General features: G+C 33.7%; 5 protein-coding genes across 8 annotated transcripts; 2 read left to right on the top strand and 3 right to left on the bottom strand.

Annotated features, from left to right (window-relative positions):
- Positions 1–8,070: 8,070 nt before the first annotated feature.
- On the bottom strand, positions 8,071–8,688 carry LOC103858225 (calcium-binding protein KIC). The gene has a single exon (XM_009135540.3). The coding sequence runs from the start codon at positions 8,576–8,578 to the stop codon at positions 8,174–8,176; it is 405 nt and encodes a 134-aa protein (XP_009133788.1). The 5' UTR covers positions 8,579–8,688; the 3' UTR covers positions 8,071–8,173.
- A 2,013-nt stretch (positions 8,689–10,701) lies between these two features.
- Positions 10,702–15,913, bottom strand: LOC103858223 (dof zinc finger protein DOF2.5). Of its 2 annotated transcripts, XM_009135538.2 has the most exons (3): positions 12,799–15,913; positions 11,390–12,080; positions 10,702–11,299 (listed from the first exon to the last, which is right to left on the bottom strand). In XM_009135538.2, the coding sequence occupies exons 1-3, from the start codon at positions 12,820–12,822 to the stop codon at positions 10,995–10,997; spliced, it is 1,020 nt and encodes a 339-aa protein (XP_009133786.1). In that variant the 5' UTR covers positions 12,823–15,913; the 3' UTR covers positions 10,702–10,994. The 2 variants fall into 2 exon arrangements, with proteins under 2 accessions (XP_009133786.1, XP_009133785.1); XM_009135537.2 differs by having other exon boundaries at positions 10,702–12,080; positions 12,799–15,893.
- Positions 15,914–16,642: 729 nt separating this feature from the next.
- LOC103858221 (succinate dehydrogenase subunit 4, mitochondrial) lies at positions 16,643–17,377 on the top strand. Its single transcript, XM_009135536.2, has one exon. It carries the CDS (start codon positions 16,726–16,728, stop codon positions 17,143–17,145), a length of 420 nt encoding a protein of 139 aa, XP_009133784.1. The 5' UTR covers positions 16,643–16,725; the 3' UTR covers positions 17,146–17,377.
- Positions 17,378–17,615: 238 nt separating this feature from the next.
- Positions 17,616–21,852, top strand: LOC103858219 (phosphatidylinositol 4-kinase gamma 4). 3 transcript variants are annotated; one of them, XR_631103.3, is made up of 4 exons: positions 17,616–18,613; positions 18,717–20,165; positions 20,230–20,749; positions 20,836–21,691. XR_631103.3 is itself a non-coding variant. In XM_033287822.1 (2 exons), exons 1-2 carry the CDS (start codon positions 18,828–18,830, stop codon positions 20,608–20,610), a joined length of 1,719 nt encoding a protein of 572 aa, XP_033143713.1. In that variant the 3' UTR covers positions 20,611–20,788. The 3 variants fall into 3 exon arrangements, 1 of the variants encoding a protein (XP_033143713.1); XR_004456336.1 differs by lacking the exon at positions 17,616–18,613 and having other exon boundaries at positions 18,828–20,165; positions 20,836–21,500; positions 21,644–21,852; XM_033287822.1 differs by lacking the exons at positions 17,616–18,613; positions 20,836–21,691 and having other exon boundaries at positions 18,828–20,165; positions 20,230–20,788.
- Positions 21,853–21,906: 54 nt separating this feature from the next.
- LOC103858220 lies at positions 21,907–22,730 on the bottom strand. The gene has a single exon (XM_009135535.3). It carries the CDS (start codon positions 22,479–22,481, stop codon positions 22,083–22,085), a length of 399 nt encoding a protein of 132 aa, XP_009133783.1. The 5' UTR covers positions 22,482–22,730; the 3' UTR covers positions 21,907–22,082.
- Between the last annotated feature and the right edge of the window lie 43 nt (positions 22,731–22,773).

The following is a 22,773-nucleotide window of genomic DNA, read 5'->3' as shown; positions in this document are numbered from 1 at the left end:
TTTTAACTCAAAACCAATTGGTAATTAGTGGATTGCCCTAACCCTTTATATATTACTTAATGTCTCATTGATTTTTCAATGTGGAATACATATTTCTTAATACCCCTCCTTGAGATGATGGCTCTTATCGGTCATAAATCTCGGAAACTTTTTAAGACAGTTATACTCGGTTGAGCGAGTCAATTACGACCTATATATCCGGTCGGGTAGGGTTAATATTAATTAGAAGTTTAACTTATTAAGATCTGGGTCTGATACCATGTTAGATTCAGATTTAATTATGGATTTCCAACTTAAAACCAATTGGTAATTAGTGAACTGACCCTAACCCTTTATATATTACTTAATGTCCCATTGATTTTCCAATGTGAGATACATATCCCTTAATAGTTTCTTTACCAGGAAATCATATTCACAATCACAATGTAGTATATATACGGGCCATAACTTGTTTTATCATACATATATTTACATGATTCTTTGATGGATATGCAGTCAGATAAAAAAGGTGAAATTTGTGGAACTTTATAAGCTTGTGTGTGTATATAAAATGAGTGTTTATAATATTCCACGAGGTAATAATCCGCGTCTTGCGCGGAATGTGATTATTAGTTTTATTATTTTTTAATAAGGAGACATTAATCTGTTTAATCTGGATATCAGTTTGGTTTTAAGTTTTTTTTTGGTTTCTAATCTCCTAAAATATAACTATCATTTTAAATCATTATTTATTTGGTTTGTTCGGTTAAAATATTTGATATTTTTGGTTTTTTTTTTCCTGTAATAATATAAAATTACTATTATTTGTTTATTTTCATGTTATGAATCTTAGATAGCCGTGATGTCGAACCAATGGTTTCATATTATATTTTCTAAACAGATAATAGTTAAAAAAAAATTATTAAGACAAATAATTTTACTACAATTTGGTCGATAGTGAAAGAAGCATTAAGAAAAAAAATATTTTAACTTTCAAGATATTAGATATTTCAGTTGTGGTAAATACTTAGTTATAAGGTGTTCACGTCAATATGCACATGTATGTGTATGTAAAAGTATATAAATATGGTTGATAAATATATAAAGATAATGTTGATTAATATTAAATGACATTTTTTCAAAATAATACATGAAAAATAAAATTCTTAAAATGAAATTATTAAAAACAAAAATATTTTAAAATTTATATAAACTATAATATATAACTTATATATAATTATTTAAATATATGTATATATATATATGTAGATAACATATCAAATTGGATATCCGCTCCTATAAATATCGATATTTGTGATTTGATTTTTTTTACGGATACTGCATTTTAGTATTTGATTTGCTTCGTAGAGTAACGAATATCCGGATTTTTCGGTTCTTATCAAAACGGATAACGATTCAAATCAATATTTATGAATAATTTGGCCAACTCTATACATAAACAGCAAAAATAACGTAAAGAAGAACTATGCATGTGAGTTTTATATTAAAAAAATATAAAGTACATAGTATGAACATATTTATGTAGAATTTGGCTGAAAAGTTCTCTACATGTGCCATGTATCCATTTTTAATGTGAACGCATTTATTTAGTGTAAACGTATTTATTACAATGCTTTTTCTTTAATATATAAGAGATTGTCAAAAATAACTTAAAACTTGATTTTGAATATAAAAATGTACCTCAAATTCAACTAAATGCAAAATTAACCCAACATACTAGTAAAATTACAATAATTTCTTTATAACCAAACAAAAAACATGTATTAAGTTTTAACATTATAATCCTCCGCTTAAAACCATGATTATCCTATTAATCTGTTATTATTTGGTATTTGCTCTTCGGTTTAGCAAAAGAAAGTAAGATAAAATATCCATAAAAATAGATTATATCAAATACACACTGCAAATAGAAACAAAAAGAACTGATCAAGAAGATAAATTGCAAAGATAAAAAGAGAAAAGGTGAATGTGGAATATTTTCAGTGGAATTGAACACAACAGCATAATCATTCAATTTTTTTATCTTCCATAAATTTGTATTATTCTTAATCATATGTATATTATAAAGTAGATGATACATATATATATAATGATACATAAAGCAATAGTTTATTAATATCTTTATTTTATAATATATATTATCTTTATTGAGATATTCCACATGATTATATTCTTATTTCTTAAACTTTCTTAAGCCACTCAAATGATTGGGTTTGTGCAATGAGCCATGCAGGCTGCTTGTGTATCATAACATTTTAATAGTTCATGTGCGTTGTCACAGCAAATACATTTACTTCCTTTACACCAACGGATATGGACACACTTTCTGAGGAATTCTACACCATCTGCGTTTCCCACTATATAATAAACACTAGAATTAAAAATGAGAATATAATACTATATGCATATTTGCAATGCCTATAATGATAAAATTATTGAAAATGGAATATATTTTGTATACACATCATTGCATTGTACATACATTGATGTAGAGGAACGAGAGCAATCATGATGAGGCACATGATAGCAAGATGTGATGATGCCATTATCGTAATACTCTTCTAATAAAAGATTTGTTTCTTTGCTACTTGATGGTTATATTTCATAGGGACAGACAATAGAACCTATATATATATACAAATATACAAGAGAAACCTTATTACTCTAGTGCCTCAAATGGGGTTCTAAATCAAATAAGATTATTATTTTTTAAAAAATATTATTTAATTTAATTTAAAATTTTAAAATATAGTAAATTATCTATACATTAAAAGGTAATTAAAACTCTTAAAGAATATCTCATTACATATTAAATAAAATATTACTTTCTGTCTCTTTTCTCATTTTTTTTCTTTTATTACTTAGATATTCATTAAATTTTATGAATGAAATTGCAATTCATTAAATTTTGCTCAATTGGTTATGCATTCATTGTATAGTTTACCAATTTTAGTAGTAATAAGTTAAATAGAAATAATAACTTCTTATAAAAAAATATTTTATGTAAGTACGTATCTGTTATCATTAGTCACTGATTTTAAATCAATAATCTTATTATTTGAAGAAAATAAAACCATCAACAAAAAGTTAGCTAGAAATCTTAACATTTTAACAAAAAAAACTTAGCTAAAGAAACCAAAGCTAAACCAGCACTATAAAAAAAATGGTTTGACTGTAAAAATAAATGATAAATTAAATGACACTAGAATAGAGATTGATCATTCTTTGCCTTCATGAGTTACATGTAGGTGATCCCTTAAAATATTCCTACAAGAAGATAAATATTTTTATTAAAACATTATTTTTATTAATCTTATTGCTTAGGAATATTTAAAAAACTAAAATAAATGAACCATACAATGAATGCATAACTAATAACACAAATTTCATCCAGAAAATTCAAAGAATATCTAAATAATAAGGGAAAATGATAAAAAAATATGTTTTATTTAAGATATTATGAGAAATTGTTTAAGACTGTTAATAACATTTGTTAATCTAAAAATTTATTAAACTATATTAAACATTTAAATTAATTAATTAATTTTTATTAAAACAATAGTCCTATATGATTTAGAATAAGTAAATATACAATACAAGAAATACTAAACAATAAGTAAATATATAATAGCAGAAATATAAATATTATATTAAACATCTAACGTAATATTATCATTTGATATAAAAGCAAGAAAATAGAATAATAAGATAGATGTTTAATGTAATATTATTATTTCTCATATTCTATGTTTATTTATTATTTCTTTAATTATATATTTTTCAGATATATTTTTAATTTAGTTTTTCTATTTTTGATATTGTATATTTACTTATTGTTTATTTTTTCTTATATTATATAAGTGGTATTTTGATTTTCAAATGTTAACTATAACTATAAAAGAGAGTTTTCTCTCTCCTCTCCGTAGGACGAATATTGACCCGTGTCATCTCAATTATATTGACTTACTAATCTTTTGTTTCTATCAACGTATTATCTACTTCTTTTTTTAACACAAAAGATTTCATTGCTTTGGTTTGGGTAAACCGGGTTTGGTACAAATTGGCTTAAAGCTTGTTTAGCCAGATTATCCTCAACACAAAGTGTTCTCACTGACTAAACCAAAAGGACACAGAGACAAAAGATAGAGATAGATGGCGAATATCAGATCAGAGAAGATCCCGTGAATTTCAGAGAAGCTTGAGTCATCTACGATCGCTGACACCAATAGCATAGAATCTGATTTGAAAACCACTATCCTCAGCTTCAGAGCAATCACATGCACCATCTCCGCGCTTATTGCTAGTCCCTCCGCCACAAGAGACGAGATCATAAACGTGATAGTTTCACTGTGAGAGTTGAATCTCTCACCAGAAGTATCATAGAAGCTCCACGCCAGTCCACTAGCATTAATCTCCTTCTTCCAAGCCGCATCAGATCTGCAGGTAAATTCCGATTCATGTCTATTATGGCCCATTAAGATCAAAAAGGCTTAACTGATATAAACCTAATCTGGTTGAAGTGACTCTTCACCACCAATTTCCCATCTTCAGCAATCAGCATCCATATTTTTACATAATTAGATCATTTCTAATGGTTCATTCTATTTTTAATTTTAAAATAGTGTAACTCTATAATAGAGTTGAGTTATACTACAATGGTACTCTATTTTAGAATGGAAAATAAAGTTTTGAACAAAAAAAACAAGCAAAAAATAAAATATCATTGGAACAATATTATTCTAAACTAGAGTGAGGTTGGAAATGCCTTTAGCATTCAACATTTTCAGGTGTACGCACATCTCCCACTACGATGAATATCAAGCGGTCATCATAAATCTTACAATCTAAACAATCATACTCTTCACCTCCCCCAGCGACGCACTATAAAATTAGACTTTTTTACTACGTTATATGTGAAATTGATACCTCCCCGATTTTGATTCTTTAAAGATTCTGTCGCCGTTGTTTACGGAAAAGCAAGCGCATCGACGATTCGGAAGGGGAGGCGTAGACCTGCTACTTATTGAAGAACTGTACGTTCTCATCAGCTCTCTTCATCCACACTCTTCTATTTGAGCATGCTTTATGTTCCTATTGGTAACCAGACTTCTATTACAAACGATGACGTTAACATCCACATCGATGTTGTTCTCTATTAAAGCTTATTATCTTCAGTTCCTTAGTTTCTTTATCTTAATTGAAATACATGTTGAGTTTTTAGTTGATATGGATTTTGTTTGCAGATTGTCAATCCACATCTGCTGTCTCAGAGCATTGAGAATCCGATCTAAGCTGCTGTACAGTTAGTTTAATACCAATTATGGAAGTGAACTCGGGAAGATTAAGCTTGACAAGACGTTTGAGGAACGAGATTTGCTTAATGATAAGACTGTGGTTTGTTTTCTATGCTTCTGGTTATAGTTTTTATTTTTCGCCTTAACTTGAGCTTAGTTTGGAATGAAAAATTAGGGTTCTATGATGCCATGCTCTTGTGTTACAAAATAAATGTTACAAAATAAAAGAAGCTTTTTGGTTCTTTTAATCATTGCTGGGTCTGAGTTTGAGTTTAGCGTTTATTGGATAAGAGTTTGTTGTGCAGTTTATGTATTGAATATTACAAAAGAGTGTGATTATTTTGAGAAAGAATCATTCTTGCAGGAAAGGCATGGGGTCTTCAGTGACTTCTTTATGAGATTATTGAATCATTTTCTGTTTGACTCTTTCGCTATATTCCCTTGCTTGCCTATTGAGTACAATAACTGTTGTGTAGCTAGGGGATATCATAGCTCCTAATGGAGTGAGGGTTGCTATGGAATGAAAGTGGAAGCTAAACGAAAAGAGAGCCCATGCAAGATTCTTGAGTCTAAAGGTAATTATGCATTGCTTATCTTTACTTGTCTCCTAGATTTTTGCTTTCCATTCCCTTAAATATTAGGCAAAGCGAATGTTATACGTGGCTTTAGTGGCTGACACTCCAGTCCACCTTTTATGGTTATTTTCCTATCAGCTGAAACATATTTCAATTTATCTGCATTCTTTCATCTTCTTCATAATTTCAGGATTTATAATGATTTTGATTGTGTCTACTTAGGATGTTACTTTTAAAATGGTTTTCGTATATATTGATCCTAGGTTTTGATATTCGTATTACGTACCGTGCCGAACAAGGGATGTAAGGAGGAGAGGAGTGTTAATTGCAGTGAAAATCCAGAAGAGAGGGATAACTCTTATAAGAATTTAAAAGGGTCCAATCCGGATTAGCATGACATAAATATAAGACAGTTACCACTAAGCCATTGAAATTTTCTTGTACACATATACAAGAATCACTAAGTATGTAATCACAAATTCTTATGTACAGTTACAATAATATGAGTTCAACTTTCAAGACTCCGATACTCTATTTTGTTAAAAAAAAAATAATAAGTAAGTGACTAAACTAATATATTCTTTTGACAATTATAGCCAAGAGGAGGATAGATAACAATCTATACTATTAAAACAGGATTCTATTATCATTTTTACTTTAGCATGCTCTTTTCTTTACTAACATTGCATGTTTCATTAAGGGCAATCAAGTAATATTAATAACACATCTATATTGGGTCATTTTTTTCGGATCCAGCCCACATCAGATCTGTCTTAGACCATTTGGACCAATTAAGAAATCAGATCCAATTATCACTTTTTTTTCTTTTGGGCCATTGAGTCCAAGTTCAAATAATTTTTTTTTCAACTATTCTTAATTTTTATTTTTTTCTTTTCTTAATATAATTTAAGCATTCATAAAAAATTAATTTTTTTATTGAAAAGTATAAATCTTTACTAAACGTATTTAATTTTTTTAATTAAAATATTAACCACATAATAAAATTAATTTATCAGAGTTATACCAACTTATTTCATTAAAGAAATAAAGTTTAATTTTTTAAACATAAATAGTCATTTAAAATGAAATACGATAAATAAAAATAAAAAGTTTAAGTCTTTTATAAAATTAAACACAAATATATGAAAATATGACATTTACTAAATATTTGTCAATTGAAAACAAAAAAAAGTCAAAATCTAGTTTTACAATTATGCTCTTTTCTAAGCCATGGTTTAGTTAGTGTTTAATAGTGGGGGTAATTGTTGGTTAAGAGAAGAGTTAAGGGTTTGTTTCATCGCATGAGGTTTAGGAGCATTGATTTTCCAAATTGGATTTTGATTGAATACAACTACACATCTTTACTTCTACCACATTCATGGAACGGTTCTGCATCTCTCATGTACACCAGCCTTCACATTGATGGAGGCTTGTACATATATTTAGTTTTCATTCTCTTGTGTGTGTTTTTTTTTTCCTTGCAGGTTGTTTCTCAGGTTGTGTATTTCGAGGATGAGCGTGATGCTGAAGATGCAATCCATTGGATTGACAATATTATCCCTTTTGGCTATGAGAAACGCAAGCTATCTGTCAGAATGGGCTAAGGTATCTCTCTTTCTTTCTAATGATTGATGACTCATATGCTCTGTTTTCTTTTCAAAAGAGTTCTAAATTTTCTTCATGCTTTCAGGGTGAACGTGGGATTGGGAAGCCTCGTAATGGAAAGAGAGCCTCGAATCAGAGGCCTACAAAGACACTCTTTGTCATCAACTTTGACCCGATCCTCACAAAAGAGGGTGACACATTGATGTATGCACTTTGAGCCGTATGGTAAAGTACGCATAAGGCGCAATTTTACATTCGTTCAGTTTGCAACTCAGGAAGATGCAACCAAGGCCCTTGAATCTACACCAAAACAGGTAACAAGGGTCCAGCTTCTTATGGAAGTAACAACAAATACTTGGCTTGTAACTGTTAACTTTTTGGATCATCGATTAAATTTCATTGGTTCTCTAGTTTTCTGAATTTTTATGTGTTTTTTTTTCAACAGCCGGTCTCTCCTGTTCAGAGAGGAAGGGGTTGAAGATGTTGTTCCTCAATGTGTCTCCTAGTGGTTGCTAGTCTGAAATTAAAAAGTGTTTTCACTAGTTGCTACCACTTGCTTTGCTACTATATGTGCTTTTGTAGTTTTAGTAGCTTAATGACAGTAATAACTTTTGGAATGATTGCAAGCTTTTTATATTCAGAAACAATTATAGGTTTAGGAGAAACAAAGAGAATACACAAGAAAATGGTTCTTCATCATCAAGGCAGAGAAGCGTGGTCGTGATTGCGGATTTCTTGACTGATCGCTTTCTCCAGCCAAGTTTCTGCATCTTCCATCATTTCAGGGCTTAACCGAACCATGAGAACGCAGAACTCGGTTTGGTTAAGAGCTCCATCACCGTCGAGGTCTCCTTCTCTAATCATTCCTTCTGCATCGTCCTTGCTCATTCCTTCAATCCCAAGTACCCCTGAGTTTCTTCTTAGACTCTCGGCTGTGATCACGTGTCTCTCAGGATCAGCTAGCAAACTGAATCCTTTGCATAACTCTGATACAAACTCTTCCACGTCCATTTTCTCTGCCATGATCGGTAACATATCTTCGTATTTGGTCTCCATCTTCGTACTAGTTTCTCGTATACAAGATTTCTTACTTTGTGGCTCCATTAGATGAGTAAGATGAAGAAGGAAAGAGAGAGATAGAAGAGAGACTCTGTGAACTGTTTTGATTGATTAGTCCCAATGGGATTTAGATATATAAGTGAGTGGCGTATCTGTACAGATATGGTTGTCACGTTCGAACCTAATCGTATGGTCTATAAACTCTCTTCTTGAAGCCATCGGTGTTTGATTCTGAGAGTTGAAGCAATGAACGGATGTGATTCATCTCACGATGATTCGTTTTAAGTGTGTACGGAATCACCTGATTATTAAGTAGTTTCCTAGCAACTTCAAATGTGCCGTGAATACGACGTATTCCCACTCTTATATTATTATCTAATGAGAAGACAAGGTGTTATGTTGACAGAGAAGTGTGTAATTTCGCAGAAGTTTCGTCTTCGTGATTTCTTCTATCTGATCTTTCGATCTTTTTTGTTTTTTTTGTAGTGTTATGTTTATGAATTGGATTCTCTTACAATATAACGACAAATATTATATTTGTCTCTTTCTCCGACCAAGTCCTAACTGATTTGACGTAACGGTAATTTCTTGTCTGAATTTGAGATGTCGCTAATATTCGTTCATATATTAGGAGTTTAGGTAAAAGATCTAGTTCAAGTGATGTTTGTTAATACTACGAATGGTCAACTCCTTTCACTGAAGTTATAATATTAAAACGCTGAAAGACGCAAGGTGGGATACATATATGTCCCACTCCGTCTTTGTTGATATGTATATGCTTTGTTTTTATTTGGTAAGGGCAACTCAAACATACCTCTTAGAGAAAGGCTAATAGGCTGAGCTGAGTGGGACTAAAACATAGCCCAAAGTACATGCTTACTAAACTAACTTATTTACTATCATGTATAGAGTTAGAGTAGTCATACTCCCATTTGATATGTTAGACGCAAAACCGGTCATTGGTTTTAGAGGGCTGGAAACAAAAAAAAATGTGGCCACTTGTCAAAACAAAAAAGTATATATATTAGAGGAGTTTTGAACCCGGACTGCTTAAACCAAGATTAATACTTTTATTATATATCACTAGACTAAGACAGTTTTTGACAATTTTTTGGCCCAAATATCTACATAAATAAATCGGCCCCAAGCATGGGATTCATTGGATTGGTCCAAGGACGGGCTCTGGTTAGAAGTTCCTCTAAACTTTCCAGAAGTTCACCATTTTAATTTGGGGACATGCCCTTTACCTAGTTTCCGATTTCATTAGCATGAAAGGGAACAACTTTCTATTGAATGTTTTTTAATTCGTCTAGTTGACTCGATCCATTTGATTTATACTAATATTTCTTGGTATAAAGCGAGCATGCGCGCTGATAAGTCTAAGATTTGTTATACACCAAGAGAATATAGCGTTTGGTTTATTTCCTTTAAAATATGCGCGAATTCCCCAAATAAGTCTTTGTGTCTATATGCTAGTTATTGATAATTCAAAGACGTAAAGAGCTTTGACAGAGAATCACTGTCACTAGAAAAATTCGTGTTTAGTTGGGTTGGGTGGGCACTATGAACGTACGAAGTGGAGTCAAGTTCCGCAGTTCGTGTCATCAACTAGTCATCATGTAATTAGTAGTAGACAAAACACAAATAATCCTCACACAATATGAAAATAGAACGTTTAATAAACATTTAACAACGGTTTCAGTGAACATGTTATTTCCTCATAAATATTTTCAATTTGTCCGAGCTTACATAACTTTCTTATTATAATATTCTGTTCATGGAATCGAATTATCATTACATAGTAAATGCAATGTCACGTACGGGCATGAGAAAGAGTTAGATTCATTTAAGAAACGAAAGCTGCCAAGATCCATCATTTAACTTATTACTCTCTCATGTTGCTCCTTACTCATTTCAAATTCACCTATGCGATGCTTTTGGTATTTGATAATCATAACTATTTTCTGGATTATACAGTCATATATATATATATATATATATATATATATATATATATATATATATATATTCACTACAGAAAATGTAGCATTCAATAGATACTATATTGCAGAAACTTACAAATAGATAATAGATATCATGAATAAGACCACGTGTATCTTTATCAAAAAAAAAAAGACCACGTGTATCTACAGATAGAAGAAACGATGAATACACATTTTCATCTCTACCCATATATAACTCCATTATACATATATTAGTAATCATCAAACAAAAGTGAAAAACCAACTCGAATAACCATCAAACCCCATTATAAAACGTTTAAAGACAAATATTAATTAAACAAAAGAAAAACACAAAAAAATAAGGAGAATAAAAAAGACTAAGTTGTGTTAGCTAAGTTCTCAACTTTAACTAAAATACCCCATGTGACAGTATGAGGCAAAATATCATGAAAGAAAATTAGAAAGCTAACTTCATAATCCCATTTGATCATTTTGCTTCACCATGAAGATCCTCCTCCTGTAGTATTGAACATCCCACTCCAGTATCCAGTATTAGGGATTGAAGAACTATTATTATTATTATCACCATGACTCTTTTGTTGTTGATTATCATCGTGATCAACTTCTTGTGTTATGCTTGATGTAAGCTCCTTCATTTGATCCCCAAATGGAAACAAAATCCTACCTTGATTATGATCATTATGATCATCAGACCTACTGGTGTTGTTGTGTCCCATCTCTTGATGATGATCAGTAGAGAAAGAGAGGTTACTTGGCTTGTAATCAACCATTGTTGGAAACCCTGAAGAAGTATACAGCACATTGTTTGATGAATCCAACATTGGACCAGAAGGCATAAATGAGTTGATCCCTGATCTTGAAGAAACATTACCTCCTGTTCTTAAAAGCTCAAGAGCTGAAACAGGAGACGAGGAAGAACCATGGAGGGACGAAGGCTGCTGATGAGTTATGTTGCCATTTCCTTCCATCTTGGGCATCTGAAGAAACTGAGACATGTGACCATGATGATGATGATGATTTTGATCTTGCATGACCGGGAAAGACAACAAGTTGAGATCATGTGATGACCCTTTTGATTTATTAGGGATTTGGTTTGAGAAAAGAATTGGTGGGTTTAGATCTGGAAGTGTTGTAGTCAAACCAAGTGAAGATGGTGTTGCCTGAAGGATGTTTGATGATGAAGATGATCTCTTGTTCTTTTTTGAGCTTCCGCCAACGGGAACATTCCTAAGAGAGCCACCTTCGGTCCAATACCTTCGACAACCTTTGCAGAAGTATCTTGGTTGTGTGAGACTATAGTTGTTGTAGTAACAGAACTTTGTGTTGGTTGAGTTACATCTTGGACAATTTACTTTCTCTTGTGGTCTTGCTTTCCTCTCTACTACAAGCGCCGTATTATTGTTGTTACTTACGCCGGAGACGGTGGCTCCTGCGGCTGAGACGCCGTTAGATGTAAGAATGGTATTTGGCCTTGCATCGGACATGGTGTTTGATTGATGTGTATTGTTATTAGGAATCATGATTTGCTCCATTGGTTTAACGTTCATCATATCTTGAAAGCCCTAGAAACATTGAAATTGAAACAACTAATTCATTAAAGAACCCAAAAGGAACTAATTATGGTTTTCTTTGAAACCCTATATCAATATTTATAGCACAAGTAGACATAAATTAGATAATAGGCTGACTAAGACATATATACATGTAATTAAGTCGCATCATGCTTCTCAAGATCAAACCGAAAAATGAAACATGCACATTAGATTTTCCTTGTTTTGGTATATCCTATAGATCTATAGGATTTTGTGAAAAAAAATGAAAAGAGATGAAAACCAAGAACAAAGGGTAAATAACAAATCATTACTTTTAATTAATTCTCTGTTACTCCATTGTTAATGGTAAATCACATTAAAAGGCTGAGAAAAATAATAATATATCCTTAATTTTTTCTTTCCAACCTCGATCGAAACCTACATAAACGATAATTTCCCCATGCAATTCTTTCATTGAAATATGTGTAATGACTAAAAACTTTTTAAGAATTAATATCTCTATATTATCTCTATATTCATGAATATGTTTTCACTATATATATAACAACTATGCACACACACACACACAAAGATACGCATATAATTAAGCATGTAATCTTTCAAGAATCGTTGAAGAGTAAGTTTCAAAAAAAAAAAGATCATGGAAGAGAGAAAGAGAATAGAGAAGAAAGAAGAGGTAGTTAAGAAGAAACAAAACAGAAGAAGCAAAGGAAGATCTTATAAGCACCTGTGTCCACTTCGTAGCGTCCATAACTTCCGACAAAGAGAAAGCCAGAGAAAGATATGTGTGGGTTTTGAGTAAAAGGCCAAAGAGAAGAATTTTTTGAGTTTTTTTTTTCGCTTTTACTTTGTTTGTGAGTGATGGCTCTTCTATGCGTTGCCTTTAACTTTATGGATGATGAAAAAGAGCCAGCGAAGAACGGAGAAGAGAAGCACTCAATTTTTAACTTATTATTTTAGAGAATATCTCTTCTTTATTTTTGGTTCAACCTAGAATATATATATATATATATATATATATATATATATATAAACATTTTTCTTATGCATTTTAAATAGGAAACACAAAATAGAGATTTTAGATTTTTAGGTTAGATGACCAAGAAAACATGTGAAATTTAAAAATAACCAGAAAATATATTTTCTATTATATTTGCTATTTTCTTTTTATGTTGCAATTCCTTTTGTTATTTCATATCAGTTCTACTGGACTATATTTTAATTATGATGATTGGATCTTGAAAATAAAAACATGTATGTGCCTTATAACTTTTATATATATATATATATATATATATATGTCTAATAACTTAAATGTAACACTTTAGAATACCTTTTTTTTTATTAGTGATAATGTGCCATATAGATTATCAGTAGGAACTAAATGAAATGTTCAAAAAGATAAACTAAATGGTTTGATTTACATATTATTTTATGAACTGTTATTTCGTTGCGTCATCCTAACTTAAATGTAAGACTTTAGAATGACATTTTTGGCTAAAGTGATAATATGCCATTTAGGTAATCAATATGAACTAAATGAAAAATTCAAAAAGATGAACTAAGGGTTTAATTTACAGATTATTTTATGAATTTTAATTTCATTGAATCATCCAGCCAATTCGGGAGTAAACTATGGACTAAACTATCAAGAAAAATACCCAGTTAAAAGAATAAAAGGAGGAAAAAGAAAAAGTTGGGTTGTTGATTTTGACTAGTGATGATGTCTCGTGACCGCTCTCTGTTGATAGCTCATTCTGGTCCCTCTTGATAGAATATACTTTTCTAAGAGAAAAATCGTGTTTAGGGAATTATGTCCTTTGTTAAAATAAAATAACTCTTCTGTGCATCATATAATGCATAGTGTGAGTGGAACTATGAGTTGTATGCTATTTCTTGGCCTCCCGTTTTGTGATTGGATACTATTTGTTGGCCATATGGTCCATCAAATCGCCTAGCTAGATTTTTAAAATCCCAATACCATACCTATATGTATATACACCACATGTCTTGCGGACATGTGATCTAGTGGTTTTGACACCTAAATTTAGCTCTGCTTTAGACTTTACAATTCAATAGTATACTATACTGGCACCGATCTAGATTTATGAAACTGATAAGCCTAGATAAAAACATTTTTAAAAATAATATTTTATCATTCTACTATTCCTTTGTTGGTGTTGGTACGACTGATGTTTCATAATATTACGGTATTACCAAACAAACCCAATATTACTAACATTAACGTTAGATATAAAACGTTATATTGGCTTTTCAGATGTAAAAATGGTCATTACATCATATAATCTAAAGCTGAATTTTAATGAAAGTGATAAAGATCAATTTCTTATTAAAAGTATTCAGTGAAATATAACATGTATATACAACAAAAAACCTCACGAGAACCTTAAGTTCTTAATTAACCCTGTACGCTTTTAGATAAATGATACTACACGACTTATAAAAGCAAATTAATTAATAAATTAAGAATGGATTGCATCTATTTGGAAATTTTCAAGGACCACAATTTTGAAAAAGAGGACGAGGGAGAGCAGAGGAATGAGAAGACCGACAGGAAGCGACAAAAAGGAGGTGGAGGTGGGTCCCATAGTTCGTGGCGTGACTGAGAATTTTATATATCTTATTGCTTTTTCACAAATCTAAAGACTGTTCAAATTTACTTTTCTTTCTTGATGTTGACATTTGTTTTCTCTTACCCAACACCATGTCTCAGCCGATATTTATCTCTCCATATTTCGTGTCGTTTCACTGTACAAGCTTCTCCACGCCTGCCGTTTTGCTTTAACGATAATCATCGAGCATTATAAAATTTAGGCCCGATAGTATTAAACACGGCTCAGTCATATAGGTAGCTATCATGTAACAGGCCTGCCCGATACTAGTTAGCAGCAAAACTGGTGGGATGTGTAACATTATCGTCTGACATGGAAAGGCTGAAAAAGGATGACGAATATGATGGGAACAGCTGTTGCGCCATGGAAGTAGCTTCTCTTTGGTGAAATTGAGGCCAATTCTCACCTAAGCCACCGTTCTTATGTTCAATCGTATGCGTTTTCTTCTTAATTTCACGTACACACGTTCAGGTCGTATGCGTTTTCTTCTTAATTTATACAAGGAGCGATGTTCCTCATTCGTTGATATTAAGGATCCTTTTTAAAAATCTATAAAATGTGAATAAAAAATGAATTTTTCTGAAAGCCCTTAGTACAAACAAAAAAAAACTGAATTTTTCTGTTCTATACTATTGTCTCTCTACCTCTTTGGAATGACATTTCACTTGGTCTAGGTTAAATGAATAAGAGTAGGCAAATGGAAGCGTCTATATATCTCCCTCTCGAAAATAGTTCTCTGTGATCACCATCTGATAATATCAGTGAAGGTAGATTAGCAGGAGAATTAGGTTATTACGTGATACATATAAACACGCACGCACATATTTAGGAAGCAGTGTCAAAGAATCTTCACTTAACCTTAAACCAAAACTTCTAATTCTTCTTTGAGTTTATTGAACCATAAGTTGATTGCATCTATCTTTTGAAACCTGCCATAATGTTTTAGTTCCAAATAGGTTAAAACTTTCTTTAATTGTTGGATGCATATATTTCAGTTATCTTAGATTTGTAAATATATTTTCTTCATAATTTGGTATATGTTGATTTGTGCAACAAATAAGAAAAAGATACTTGTTGATCAATCCTCTCTATATTAATTGAGAAACATTACAATTTTTTTGTAACCACGTGTCATCACTAGGATGATTCTTGAAATCATTAGAGAAATATGTTGGTCCATCTAATTATATAATAATATTTTAATTAAACTTACCATAATTTTTTTATTATTGTTATTTATTATTTCCTTAAATAAAAGTTACAAAATTGTCTAATGTGTCTAAAGTATATATGACAATTAATAATTTTGAATAATAAATATTTGATAAAATTTAGTTTATTTTCTATCATATTTGTTTAATTTTAAGTTATTAAAATAAATTAAACAACTACATTAACCATATAATAAAATTTAGATTTTTTCTGTATATGTTATATTTTGAATTTTTAAAAACGGCTATAAATTACTAAAACTGTTAAAAGTCTCGCATTCAAATTTGTGATTCATGGTTTAAAATTTTTGTTATGACAAAATACAAATGATTACAAAATCACATAAGTAAAAATCAAATTTAATTAATTATTAAGATTAATAATATATATATATCGTTTCAAATTAAACTATACACCGTATCAAATACATAAATATTTTTTATTTTGAAATTTACTTTGAACAATTCTTTTTTTTTGATAAAAGCTTTGAACAAACAGTGACAATTTTTTTTTAAAAAAATTATAAATTACTAAAACAATTAATCTCAAAATAAAAAATTTGTTATCACTAACTTAAAGTTTTTGCTATAAATGATACAAATCATTAAAAAACCATATGAGTACAAAACATTAGACATTAATATTATTTTTGGGCTTCTAGTATTTCAGCAAAGCCCATCTTAAAAGCCCAACTACTTCGCTTCTTCTCCTCGGTTCCGATCAATCACTCGGCTTAGAGTTTGTTTCTTTCTCCAATCAGATCCAGTTTCGAGAACAGTAGAATCGGACGGAATCTCTCCTACGCCGCGATGTCTCTCCGCCGCTCTATCCTCGGTCTCCACCGCCAAACCCACAACCTCTCCCTCTCAAAGGCGTCACCTTTCTCGATGAGTAACATCTCCTCCCCCTCCGCCGCCGTGAGAAACCCAATCGGAAGAGAAATATCTTCGATCCCATTTTCCCTAACCCAGAAACTGAACCCGGACTCCGGGAATCGTTCTCTTGGGCAGTCTGATTTCCCCAAATTCGCTCGCCTCCCGTCGTCTCGAGGGTACAGCAACGCATCTCTCGTACGGAAGATCCCTGTTCTGTTTCACATAAATGCAGGGATGGAAGAAGTTTTGGCGGATTACGTTCACCAGGAGATGACCAGGAATCTGATGGTGATCTCTCTGGGCGTGTTCCAGATCATCGTTATCAAAGATGTCATCGTGTTTCTTTTCTTCTGAGCAAGAAATCATCTTTTGGGGGGGGCTCATGAACTCGATCATCTAGTGAGATAAAGTCTCTTCTTGTTATTATCTTTTAATGAATAATGAACATTGGTGCAATGGCATCTTTAACCTTCCAAGTTTGCTCTGTTTGATTCAGTTTGTGTAAGGCTTTAAGTGGAATTCTAAGTGTGTTTGAAAGGGATATTAAGAATCTCTCTTTGGATTGAATAAAATAGAAGTTTTCTCAGTTCTGGTCTTTTTTTTTTTTTTTTGCAATTTTATCAAATATGTGATCTCAAGTTTCTCTGGGGTATTATATTATGTCGAATTTGTGATGCTTTATTGGTGTGATCTTTGTACAAAGATGAGACTGTAAAGAAGTAAGTTTGATCAGTCTCAGGATGTTCTTATGTTCCACAGCTGAAACGTTGAGTTGGACATCATCTGATTCATAGATCTATTTGGTTTGTTGAGATACGCTCTGAGTTTCTATGGTGTTTGTCGTATGAGCTACGTTCTGAACTCCCAACATCTATTGACCTTAAAGATTCATGATACATGCTCTAGCCCTGCACAATAGAGCGTCGGTTTCACTCGATAAGGTTTTCAGTTTCTCGACTGTATAATGGGCTGAGCTTCTCAACTCATCCACAAGCCTCCCTCTTTCCTTCTTAAACGAATCACTCCTTCCAAAAAAAAAAAGTAATTAAGAACATATCCAATATGGCTCGAAAAAGAAAAAAAAACTAATTGGCAATGGTCTTGGTCTCGGTCTCATGCATAAAGTTCAGTTAGAATTTATGCTCATGATTATCTACCTTCTTCAGGAATATGCAAGCTTGTTTTTATCGTCTTTGAGGACTCGATTTGTCACTCAAAAATCATCTATGGAGAGCGAGAAGGAAGATTCTGTATTTTCTGCTGAAGAAGAGAACACATCCCAAATGGTAGGGGAAAATATTGAATAATAATTATAGAGAAAATAATAAAAGGCCCAAATCTAAAACTTAATAAGACCCAAATAAGTGGCATTTCTGTTAACTGGGAAATTACAATCTTTATCTCCAATACTAATAGTTATCATCCTAAACAGTGATAATTACGATAATATCCCCAAATCACTGACTTGCTTACCACTCCAAGGTTAAAAAGAATAATCAACCGCGAAGGCACAACACATATGGTAAGAAATGGAATATAAGAAGTACAAATATAATAATCGCCGTCACCTTTGACAATTTAAAGAGTAAACTTTTGTGTAATACGCGTCATCTACGCAAACTAGGTGACGACACGTGTAATCTATACCCTTCTCCCTTTTCAAAAAATCTCTCTCTCTCTCTCTCTAAAGTCTATGACCCTTGTTTCTCTCTAGCTGCCATTGATCGAAGTATCGAACCCTAACTCACAGACTTTACTATTATTGGATCCTCCTTAAAGCTCCGTGTCGCGTCCTCCTTTGCTCTTTGGTTCTTTCCTTCTGGTAAGAATCCACTCCATTTCATGATACGTCACCGTTTTTGCTTCTTCTCGATTTTTAGATTTGCTCGCCGATGGATCCCTGATCAACTAGATTTGATTTCTAGGGTTTATTGCAAGAAGAAGAAGAAGCGATGGATTTGTGAATTTTAGTGATAATCGCGTCGGTTTGTTGTATATTAGCAAAGTTCGTAGCTTTTTCTCGAAATCCTTGAAAGATGTCATCAGCTGATGTTACGTTAAGCCCGGTTCGTAACGAGCCATCGATGATGCCTCTCGTCCATGCCAATTCCTGTGCTGATTCCCTCCCTGACGAGACCATTTTGATCTACCTGACACTCCCCGGAACTCTTATACCAATGCGAGTGCTCGAATCCGATTCCATCGAGTCCGTTAAGCTCCGGATCCAGTCTTACCGTGGGTTTGTAGTGAGGAACCAGAAGCTCGTTTTCGGTGGGCGAGAGCTAGCGAGGAGTAACTCCAACATGCGTGACTACGGTGTGAGTGATGGCAACGTTCTTCATTTGGTTGTCAAGGTCTCTGATCTCCAGGTTCTTGATGTGAAGACCACTTGTGGGAAGCACTGCAGGTTTCACGTTGAGAGAGGGAGGAACATTGGGTATGTGAAGAAGCAGATTTCAAAGCAGAAAGGTGGGGACTTTGTTGATTCCGAGGTGCTTTATGAAGGTGAGAAGCTTGAGGACCAGAGTCTTGTTAACGACATTTGTAGGAACAGTGACGCTGTTTTGCATTTGCTTGTGAGGAGATCTGCTAAAGTTAGGGCTAAGCCTGTGGAGAAGAACTTTGAGTTGTCTATTGTTGCTCCTCCGCGAGTTGATGATGTCAAGAGAGTTATTGAAGCTGATGATGGTATTGTGCAGCCAAGGAAGCAGCTTTTGAATGACTTCTCTTTGGAGCCGGTTATAGTTAATCCCAAGGCGGAGTTGCCTGAAGTGGTTAAAGATATGGTTAGCTCTGCTTCTGATGGACTGAGAAGTGGGAATCCTCCTGTGAGGTCAAGAGAGGGGACGGGAGGTGCTTATTTCATGCAGGGGTCTTCCGGGAACAAATATGTTGGTGTGTTTAAGCCTCTCGATGAGGAACCAACGGCTGAGAACAATCCACACGGACTGCCACTTTCGCCAAATGGAGAAGGTTTGAAGAAAGGAACAAAGGTTGGAGAAGGTGCGTTGAGGGAAGTTGCTGCTTACATATTGGATCATCCCAAGAGTGGACGCCGATATATGTGTGGTGAAGAGATGGGTTTTGCCGGTGTGCCTCCCACGACTATGATTGAATGTCTGCATCCTGGTTTTAACCATCCCAATGGAATCAAAACCAAGATCGGATCACTTCAGATGTTTACCGAGAATGATGGCAGCTGTGAGGATATGGGTCCAGCTTCATTTCCAGTAGAGGAAGTTCACAAGATATCTGTTCTGGATATTAGACTGGCCAATGCAGATAGGCATGGTGGTAACATTTTAATGAGAAAGGACGAGAACGGAAAGATTGTTCTGATTCCAATTGATCATGGATACAGCTTGCCTGAAAGCGTAAGTTCTCTTTATCTTTATTACGACATTGCCACATGAAACTGATTTAATTTACTTGCAACAGTTTGAGGATTGCACGTTCGAGTGGCTTTACTGGTCACAAGCTCGGAAACCATACTCTTCCGAGACACTGGACTACATAAGATCACTGGACGCAGAGGAAGATATCAGCCTCCTCAAGTTCCATGGATGGAAGATGCCATTGGAAACCGCTAGAACACTCAGAATCTCAACGATGCTACTGAAGAAAGGAGCAGAAAGAGGGTTGACAGCGTTTGAGATTGGGAACATGATGTGCAGAGAAACTCTGACCAAGAAATCTCTAGTGGAGGAAATGGTAGAGGAAGCTGAAGAAGCGGTGCTTCCCGAGACGAGCGAGGCTACATTCATGGAAGCCTTGTCTGATGTGATGGATTATCATCTTGATGAGGTGGTTCATGTGTGAATCGTTCTCTTAACTTGAAACTATGGGTACATATACTCTTCGTTTGCCTCCATATGAATCTGGTGGCTTTTGTTAATTTCTGTCATTCTTTGGACATGTGCAAGTTGCTTTTGTTGATTTCACTGCGACATATTTCCTGGTAATGACAATTTCAATGTTTACAGTAGTTTTTTCTATTTTTTTGTTTGTTTGTTTGGTCTTGTTTAACGTTTATTCATGAATTAGGTAGAAAACCTGTGAAACTCGAAATTTGTCACACTAGCCAACCGTACAACTGATACACAGAACATCACAAAAAAAGGCAAATCAACGAGAGAAACAGGAGAAAGAGGCACAGAGATATAGCACAAACCAATTCACTGTTAGAGTAGTTCATATAGATTCTTCTTTTCAGATGTTAACTGGGAAATGACTGATGATCAAAGCTCACTTTGTTGAAGGCCTTGTGGACCAAAGCTTTCACCTAATGATCTCAGTACCTAATGCCCTCGTGGTCAAAGGGTTGACCTACAATACAACACGTGTGAATGCTTTCAAATCCACTAGTACGTGTGAAATGTGAAGCGGCAACACGTTGTGCCACCCAGCTGAAACGTGGCATAATCTGTTTGTTTCATCATCCTTGTTTTAGTTGATAAGTATGAGAGAGAGAGAAGACATGAATGTTTGGGTGGTAAGAAAGATGGAGAAGAAGAGTAAGGAGAAAGGAGAAGCTGAGAAAACAAGACAAGAAGAAGAAGAAGAAGAAGAAGAAAGAAAGAAAAACAAAGAGAAAAAAGATGGGGGAGAGAGTAACAGTGAAGGGTCTTCCACACGAGCAAGTGCCTCAGCCCGGCAGAGATTTCTCCAGCGAAGCTCTCGAGAATCTCCCAAATCCCAAGTGAAGTGAAGTAAAGTGTTTGTTTCGAGCTCGTGTAAAAAGTTTATTTTCTCTAGTGAAAGTTTGCTCAACCATAATGAGCTGCACCACCTTGATACTAACACAGTCTCTCTCTCTTCTTTGATCACGTTTGTTTGGGGATGTGTATATCAGAACATGCGAGAGAGCAAAGAGATGGTAGGAGTGTGAACGTTGCTTCCACATGATTAATGGTTCATATGCTCTTTGTCGAGTGAAAGAAAGAATCAATGGTTTTCATTCATAAATACTTGAGATGTTGGATCCCAATACCAAGGTACTCGTCTGAATTAAGTTGAAGTATTGTAACAGCTACAATTAATGCCACTAATCTTGACAAAACATATTGAATGCTTACATGGAGCGAAGATCTATTTTCTTGATTAAAAAATAAGGAATTTCTGGCAAATATTGCAAAAGAATTCAACTAGTTAAAAAGAATACAAAATGTGGGAATAATCGTGGTCATCATCATCATACAAAAGAAAACAGCAAGACTCACATACTTAAATCAAACCATGGAGATTGGCAGTTAAAAACAACCATAGATGTGGAAAATAACCGTCATCCATCATCAAACATCTTCACCTTCGGCAATCGTCCATCCCAACTGATGATGAAATCTGCTCGGATCCTCCAACGCAGCAGCAGTATCCACCGGCAAATCCGCCAGCGATGCCAAAGTTGTCAGAGAAGAAGACGAAGAAAGAGACTGGAGATTCGAAGATGATGATGAAGATGGGAAATTCATCGCCAGTACGTTGCCTTCGCTCCATGACCGCCGGATCGGGAACGAGATGCTCTTCGAGCTTCCGTGGCGTCGGCAAGACTTCCGCTGCTGATTTTGCCTTTTCCCAGCTCCGTCGTGAAGCGCGCAATCGCAGTTTTTGTGGTAAGGACGCCTCTCGATGCCGGAATCAAGACCTGAGATACAGCCTTCGAAGATGCAGCGGAATATTCCGTCCGCGGCCATCGTTGGCTGATCTCGAGATCCGGTGAAGAGAAAAATATCTGAAATGAATATTTCGTGAAACTTTTTATCTTTTATTTCTTTTTTTTTCTGTCAACAGCTAAGCTTAGTCGATTTAGCTATTTAAGTCAATTTTTGTGAAAGAGACAAAAAAAAAAAATCGATTTGTGTAAATTAGTTTACGTGAGATTAATGGGCCTAATAAAAAAGAGAAACGAAAACGTTAGATTCATTCTTACTAGGCCCAATAAGAACTTAATCTAATACTTAGACTCTCAACTTCCTGATTTAACAA

Source organism: Brassica rapa, chromosome A03 (genome assembly GCF_000309985.2).
Source record: "Brassica rapa cultivar Chiifu-401-42 chromosome A03, CAAS_Brap_v3.01, whole genome shotgun sequence".
Lineage (NCBI taxonomy): Eukaryota > Viridiplantae > Streptophyta > Magnoliopsida > Brassicales > Brassicaceae > Brassica > Brassica rapa.
Note: the sequence above shows the minus strand (reverse complement) of the source record. Positions and strands in the feature narration are given on the sequence as shown.

What these genes read in the sequence shown, in the direction of transcription:
- LOC103858221 (XM_009135536.2), top strand. Translation starts at nt 16,726, where the DNA reads ATGTCTCTCCGCCGCTCTATCCTCGGTCTCCACCGCCAAACCCACAAC.
- LOC103858220 (XM_009135535.3), bottom strand. Translation starts at nt 22,481, where the DNA reads ATGGCCGCGGACGGAATATTCCGCTGCATCTTCGAAGGCTGTATCTCA.
- LOC103858225 (XM_009135540.3), bottom strand. Translation starts at nt 8,578, where the DNA reads ATGGAGCCACAAAGTAAGAAATCTTGTATACGAGAAACTAGTACGAAG.
- LOC103858219 (XM_033287822.1), top strand. Translation starts at nt 18,828, where the DNA reads ATGTCATCAGCTGATGTTACGTTAAGCCCGGTTCGTAACGAGCCATCG. An exon ending in GATACAGCTTGCCTGAAAGC is followed by an intron (nt 20,166 to 20,229) that starts GTAAGTTCTCTT and finishes TACTTGCAACAG; the next exon opens with TTTGAGGATTGCACGTTCGA.
- LOC103858223 (XM_009135537.2), bottom strand. Translation starts at nt 12,822, where the DNA reads ATGGACGCTACGAAGTGGACACAG. An exon ending in ACGCTACGAAGTGGACACAG is followed by an intron (nt 12,081 to 12,798) that starts GTGCTTATAAGA and finishes CAATGTTTCTAG; the next exon opens with GGCTTTCAAGATATGATGAA.